Here is a 7,252-nt window from a genome sequence, read left to right on the forward strand (position 1 = left end):
AGCTACACAGCATGACAGAGGAAGAGGGGAGGGCTATGCTCTTTATTTGGGACATCCTTGAGCACATCACAATGTATGTGCTGTGTCAGATTAAGGGAAGGGTAAAGGCAAGATTATTAGGGGAAACTGACTTTAACAGGAAGGGTTTTAGATCATACTCCCAATGACCTTGTTTGGTACGAGAGTCTATGGAGGTCATCACAGGTCTTACACATCATGGGAATTCATCACAAATATTTAACTGTTACAATGGGAGAACAGAAGTACAAATGTTTAGATGACATGCACAATAATTACCTGCCTACCTCTCAATCCTGCTCTAAGGACCCAATTATATAACATACGTGAACATGCTTTAAAAGCTGAAAAGATCTAAATAAACATAACTGCCTAAGCTCCCACAGTAAAGAATGAGGCCGTAGTTCACCCATGGCCTCTATATTTGTCTCCTAGAACAGTGCTTCTCAACGTTAATGTGCCCAGAAATCACCTGGAGATCTTGCCAAAGAGCAGATTCTAATCCGATAGGTCTGGGGTGGGGCCAAGACTCTGCTATCCACCCAGTTCCTGGGCGATGCCAGCTTCCGGGACCACCCTCGTGCGAAGGGAAGCTCTGAAAGATCATCCCCATTCGGCTGTTAAAGGACATACTTCCTGAGTACATTGCAGACTCGGTCATCCCTCACGTGAGCTTTGGAGTAAGTCTGCGTGCTTCATTTGGTTCTGAATCGAGTACTTTAAACAGTAGCAAAGTGCTCTTTCTTGGGCAGTCCAAGAAGTAAAGGGTTGATTTTTAATGAGGGTGTCTGCCTGTTCCAGTTTTCAAGGACAAGAGGCAGCAACACGCAAAAGCACAGAGAGCTAATTTGCCAGTTTACTATTCTGTGACTTCAGTTCATTTCGGAGGGGGGTTGCAGGAGGGGGCGAACTCTGTCCTTGTAAACACACCCAGACACACACAGCAAGAGAAAAACCTGCCAGTTCCAACTTGGCAGGAGAGACTACATTATCTTCTCAACCTGCAGAAGAGGGCTCAAAATACCCAGGAGGGAAAAACAAAACAAAACAAAACACCTGAGCAAACAAGAAACTGCAGAAACGCTGCTTCCTCCTGATACAGAAGCACTCGGGGCTCCTGGAATCAGCCAAGAAGAAAAGGAAAACCAGCAGGCTCTGCAGACCAGCCACTCTCCAGGGTGGGCATGCATCAGCATCACCTAGCTTGACAAAAGTCAGACCGCTCCGCCCCCGAGTTTCTGACTGATCAGGCCTGGGGTAGGGCCCAGAGTCTATGCAGGGGGAGGCACCGTGTCTCACATACAGCTGCACCCCCCAGGGCCCAGCACAGTGTTTGTCCCCGGCAAAGATTTGCTGCACAGACGCCCATTCTCACTTTCACTTCCAGAAACAATTTCACTACTTGCATACGTATACTTGCTGCATGCATCGTGTACACACGCTCATTTCAAGAACCAATCACACAGGTCCCAGGCAGGCCAGCCCCTGGCCTGAAGGGCTGTACCGTTAAATGCAATCAATCCCCATCAAGGACACCACCATCACACTTTCTCCCGATACTATCTGGACAGTCAGTCTCGGAGTCTTCTACCACTAAAGTGGAAACAGACAACTCAGCTGTCCAAAGGACCCTAAAAAGAAAGACCCGACTTAGGTAAAAACAGGCCAACTCATTTCACACATACTCGTGCAAAAAAAAAAAAAAAAAAAAAAAATTTTTTTTTTTTTTTTTAAATCAAGACAAGAATTTGCCAGGAGGGCACACAAATGTCTGTGTCCACCTTGGAAACCCAGAGGACCAAGGTGCAGCCCCATGGCAGAAAGCGCAGGGAAGGTTGCAGATTTCTTCCCTGGCTCCGAGCTCTGTACCAAGCAAAAACCAGAAGGGGCTGTGGCAGACGTTCTTCAAAATCTCTTCCTGATCTGCACGTTACCATAGTCACATTCATCCCGAAAAACAGGTGTTTCTGTTAAAATTAGCTGTTTCAAACTGTCCGATGCTTTAGATCCCTATGAGAGCTTTAAAAAAATAATAATAATAACCAATCAGATGTAACTGATCCTTCCAAAGTCATAAAGTCTTTAGATTTTCTTGAGAACCATGACCCTAAATTAGAAATAAAAACTCAGGTGGAGATGAGGATGGGGTAGGGAAGAACATACACATTCCACACACACACACACACACACACACAACTTCTTCATTTCCCAACATCAACCCACAATGAATAAGAGAAAAAAGCCAAGCTTAAAACAGCTAGGGAAAGACAGAGCTCTTTTCTAGTTAAGTCTTGTGTTTGAAAGCCTTTTGTCCCATTTACTTGGGTTGACTGTCATAAATAATGGCTTTTGTTCCAAGAACTTAGCCATAATGATTTCCTTCTCTCCTGACCATTCAAAGGAAGGTTTTCGACATCCCCACTCAGGACGGTGCCCATTAAGCCTGTGTACGAAAACTTGCCCTTGGAAGTCAAAAGAGCCCAAGGATTCAGGTCTTAAATTAACTCTAATGTGGTTTAATTAAGAAAAAAAAAAGAATCAGGCCATTCTGATTTTATTCCTGGAACCAGTATCTCTGCTGACCTTATTAAGGCCAATGAAATAGGTCTGAGATGCTCCTTTTTAAAAATCAGGACTATTTCAAAAACAAGTTTAGCCAGCTGGTGCACTAGAAGCTAAAATGTCAAAGGCCTGAGTCCAGATCCCTCGCCTAGCGAAGCAATGCAGATACACAGAAATGCCATGCACTCCTGCTGAAAAAAATACAAAAATCCATTTCAAGCCACCTGCTGGAAGAAAAATCCTACACTTAATCTCACAGACAGAGGCGGGCGGGGGGAGGGGGGTGGGGGGAGATGGATGTTAAACCACCACCCAACACCAAAACTTTTAACAACTTCAGAGGACAGATATTTTGAATATTACAAGTCAACATCTTTAATATACAGAAATGTAAAGAGCCACAATCAGTTGGCTAAGACAAAAAGAATTTTCAAAATTAATTTGGTGGCAAGCTAGTTAACTTCATCCAAGTAGATAGGGAAAGCGGTATTTTTTTTTTTTTTTCTTTTTGGCATACACTGTCCTGAAAATTGCTTCTGCAAAAAGAATGAGTCCAAGGAACAACTGGCAATCATTTTCGTCTTAATCAAACACCAAATTTACAGATTTCTGGCCCTAATTTTGTTTTACTTTGTTCCTTTCAGTTTACTCTTTGTGATCTGCATAGGCTAAATGAACCACATAATTAGAAACTCTATAATTACTTATGTATATCCAATAAATAAAAGTAAGTAAAAGTCCTAATATGCAAGCAGGGTTGTCATTGGCACGTGGGTTCAGTTTCCTCCCCGCAAACAGTTCCCAAACCTGACCCACCCAGACTAAAGGGCAGGGGGTAGAGGAAGAAACATTCTCAAGGTCATTGTCACTTTTTAAAGACTTTAACAGTTCACATCTACCCGGCCTAAGAGAGAAACAACAGCTCCCTTGACTGTTTCTAAGAAATGTAGGTACACTACCACTTTAAGACTTTCCCAAACATCGAATTCAGAGCAGCTCCCGGATCCTACTCTTACCCAACACAGGTTTAAAGATGCTTTACGTGTTGAATATGTTCTTGTAATAAATACAGCTATTCAAGTAAAACAGTCAATAGGACTTTCTAACATATTACAGTGAAAAATGCTTTCTTCTCAGATCCTTGGGAACTACAAAGGTTTAGGCACAACAAATCTGAAGAAAAATGTAAACTGAGCAAATTTAAAGCACGTAGGAGTTTTTACCCATGTGGCTTTCCCAGGGCAAGCACTGAGAATGTTATACTTTCAGTGGGAAAACGTCCAAAACTTAACAAGGTTCAGCAAAACTATACAGCCCTCCCTCCCCAATTTTTTTTCTTAAAATGTCTGCAGAAAGGACAAACTCCCTTAAAATAACTCCAAACCTCATTTAACGAAGCCTTCTTCCAACATAAGATCAACCAGGGCAGATCTTAGATCAAGGTCACAAAAATCAGCCCTTTGCCAGCAGCTATGTTATAGCTCTAAGAGTTCTTAACACTTTCCAGAATAGCTCTCCCTCTGTTAAACAGTCTAGGATCCTGCGAGCTTTGTCCTACAATCAGGAGTGACTGGGTCTTGTGTGAACAGACCCGCCCACATAAAAGAGGCCACAAAGTCTCCTGAAAGTCCTTGCTAGAACGCACTTTTCGGCTCCAGCAAACAGATCCTCTGACCCGGGAAGGGTGGGGTACCACGCAGGATTAGGAAGAGCCTGAATCTGAGATAGGCAGAATACAAATCAGACCTCGGTCAGCCTGAACCACTGTCCATCAGGACAGACAGAGGTGCAGACACAGAGGGGGCTGAAGTACTCTGCAGGAGAAACCAGAGGCACGACAAAACCCCCACGTGCCAGCCCAGCGCCAGCACCAGCACCATGCATACTGCGATCATTCCCGGGGCACCTGGCTCTGCGAGGACAGTGTTCTCGAATTCTAGGCTGCTCAAAGAGGTCACCCTCGGGAAAAAAGGGAGACAGGGCTAAGGCGGGGAGGCACTGCTACCCTTTCCAGGGTGCCCTTCCAGAGACGACATGCAGGCATGCAACGTTATTACAATTATTGAAAATCAACAATAATTGCAAAAGGCCATCTGAGAAACATAACATTTTAATAGATGAAATAAATACTCCAGTACATGCAAGGTAAAAACTTGACATGGGGGGGGGGAGGGCAGGGGGGGAACCACTCTATAGTGTAAATTAAAAAATAAAACACACACTCACAGTAGCTTTTCCCCCCATTTGCAAATCACATGGCAAAGTCATACTCTTTCCACACCAAGTATACGCCTAATCCAACACGATTGCTTAAAAAAAATAACAACATACAAAAAAGGTAGCTACATCCACGTCTAAGGAGTGAAACTGAGGTAACCTTTCTTTTAATTAGGAAAAAACAAAAACGAAAAGACCAAAAAGGAAACGAACCCATGACCTCGTTCCTGCCCGATGGATAAGGAAATTGAGTGGAGGAACTCCAGAAGAGGTGCTGGGGCGCGGTGGGGGCGCGCCACCTCCGGGTCCCTGCTGGGTGTGCGTCGATTGGCATTGCCCCCCGCCCCCCCCCCACCACCACCGTGCGCGCGGGTGTCGTGGGAGCGCATGGCCCCGCTCTCTGGAAGGTTCCTCTGGAGCGTCTGACATGGGGGCGGGGCGGGGGGGGCTTCCCCTGGGATTTCTTTGGTATAAATGGAGAGGGGCGGAGAGTAAGTATCTTCCTCTAGTCTGGGGGGGGGAGGAAGAAGGGGCGGGGGCGGGTGCTAATTCACAGAATTGGAATTCACTGGCGGTAAAGTCCTGGGCGAAGACCTCTCCCGTAAAGCCTGAGATAGCAGGGTGCAGCCTTCAGACACGGCGCAGGCCGAGTTCCTCAGCCTCTCCCTGTGGTCCGACATCTTGGCGCCCCCGTCGGGGTGCTGCGCCAGATCCCTGAGGCACTGGGTCAGGAGCACGCAGGCCGACACCACGCTCATGGCGCCGCCCAGGATGGCGGTCTGCACCGCCTTGCCCTCGGCGCTCACGGCCGCCGCGCGACCCAGGAACTGCGGCTCGGTGGCGAAGCCCACCAGGGCGCTCACGGCCTGCACCAGCGGCCCGCTGAAGAGCGCGCAGCGGCTGCGGGCCAGCTCGCTGGGCGCCGCCTTCACCTCGCGCACGCAGGCCAGCAGCGCCGACGCGCTCGTGCTCATGCACTTGACGCCCAGCTTGAACTGCTCGCGGGAGAAGCGGTCCCGCGACCTGTCGCTGGCCAGGGCGCACGCGTCCGTCAGGAACTTGAGGTTGCGCGACAGGCCCTGCGACACCTCCAGCAGCAGCTGCGGCGTCATGTCGGCCAGCGGGGTGGCGCGCAGCACGGCGCAGCCCTGCTCCACCTCGTGCCGGCAGCGCGTCACTCGGTAGCGGTCCACCAGGCCCGGCTGCGCGGGCTGCGCGCCCGGCGTGGCCACGGCCGCCAGGTAGGCCGCGTGGGCGGAGCACTCGGTCAGCGACACCACCAGGTCGCCCAGCTCCACCAGGCTGTCCCCCGCCTCCCCGAAGCGGCCCATGTTGAGCTGGCTCTGCACGTCGTGGGTGAGGATGGAGAGCCCCTTGGTGCGCGCGATGATCGTGTCCCGGCACTGCTCGAAGGACTCGGCGCCGGCACAGGAGGAGGCGGGGCCCTCGAAGAGCACGGGCCGCGCCTCGCTCGACAGCAGCAGCAGGTCGGCCACCAGCTGCATCTTGCCCTTGCAGTGGTCGCAGACGGACACCAGCCTCTTCCGCGGCTGCGAGCAGGCCCCCCCGACGGCGCTCGCGGGAGCCGGAGAAGCCGCCTCGCCAGTGGGCTTCCCAGCGCTGCCGCTAGCCATCGCGCCCGGGGGGCACTGGCATGCCGCTGGGGAGCCCGCTACCGCCGCCGCTGCCACTGCCCCCGCCCCCGCGGCCGTCGCGACTCAGCTGGCCAGGGCCGCGGTGCCTTCCCCGCACCATCATGCCATCCACCGCGCCGGGCAGAGGGCGCTGGGCTGCGGCGGCCGGAGCCCGGGCGGCGCGGGGCGGGCCCGGGGGCCAGAGGACGCAGGAGGCTCTTCGCGGCGCGGGGAGGGGCTGCAGCGTTCGGCCTCCTGGACGGCTTGCAGGAACCATGAACCGCGCCGAGCAAACTCACGCAGCGCGCTCCTCGCCGCCGGGCTGCCAGGAAAGTCCCTTCTGCTGGGCCGCCGCCGCCGCCGCCGCCGCCGCCGCCTTCCTGGGCATGGCCCGGCCCGGCCGCCGGAGCGGGAGGGCGGGAGGGCGGGAGGGGGAAGCTGGGAGTTGTCCTTCCTTCCTTCCTTCCTTTCTTTGAAATCAAAATCTCTTCCTCGGGGAGGAGCGCGGGCGGCGGCTCGGGCGGGCTCTGCTGTCAGCCACCTCGGGCTCGGCGGCGCACGTGGGCTTTCAGGCGCCCTGGCCCCGCCGGGCGGCACTTGCCCGCGACGGCGGCCGCCCGGCGCGCATCTCCCGCCTCCCGCTCTCGGGAAAGCGGCGCCGGCGGCGGCAGAGCCGAGGGTGTGGCCGGCGCTGGCGCGGCCGCGCCGAGTCAGAGCCGGGCGGGAGCCCGCACTGATCGCGCCCAGCGGCCGCCCCGCTCGCGCGCTCGCCCGCCCGCCACGCCCGGGCGCGCCGGCCGCCGCGGCCGCCGCTTCCCGCC

At 52.8% G+C, this 7,252-nt stretch overlaps 1 protein-coding gene across 1 annotated transcript; it reads right to left on the minus strand.

Annotated features, from left to right (window-relative positions):
• Positions 1-4,672: 4,672 nt before the first annotated feature.
• Positions 4,673-6,811, minus strand: TLNRD1 (talin rod domain containing 1). The gene has a single exon (XM_035024265.1). It carries the CDS (start codon positions 6,429-6,431, stop codon positions 5,343-5,345), a length of 1,089 nt encoding a protein of 362 aa, XP_034880156.1. The 5' UTR covers positions 6,432-6,811; the 3' UTR covers positions 4,673-5,342.
• Between the last annotated feature and the right edge of the window lie 441 nt (positions 6,812-7,252).

The sequence above is a fragment of the Mirounga leonina genome, unplaced genomic scaffold (genome assembly GCF_011800145.1).
Source record: "Mirounga leonina isolate KUSES-001 unplaced genomic scaffold, KU_Mleo_1.0 Mir_178, whole genome shotgun sequence".
NCBI classification, from domain to species: domain Eukaryota; kingdom Metazoa; phylum Chordata; class Mammalia; order Carnivora; family Phocidae; genus Mirounga; species Mirounga leonina.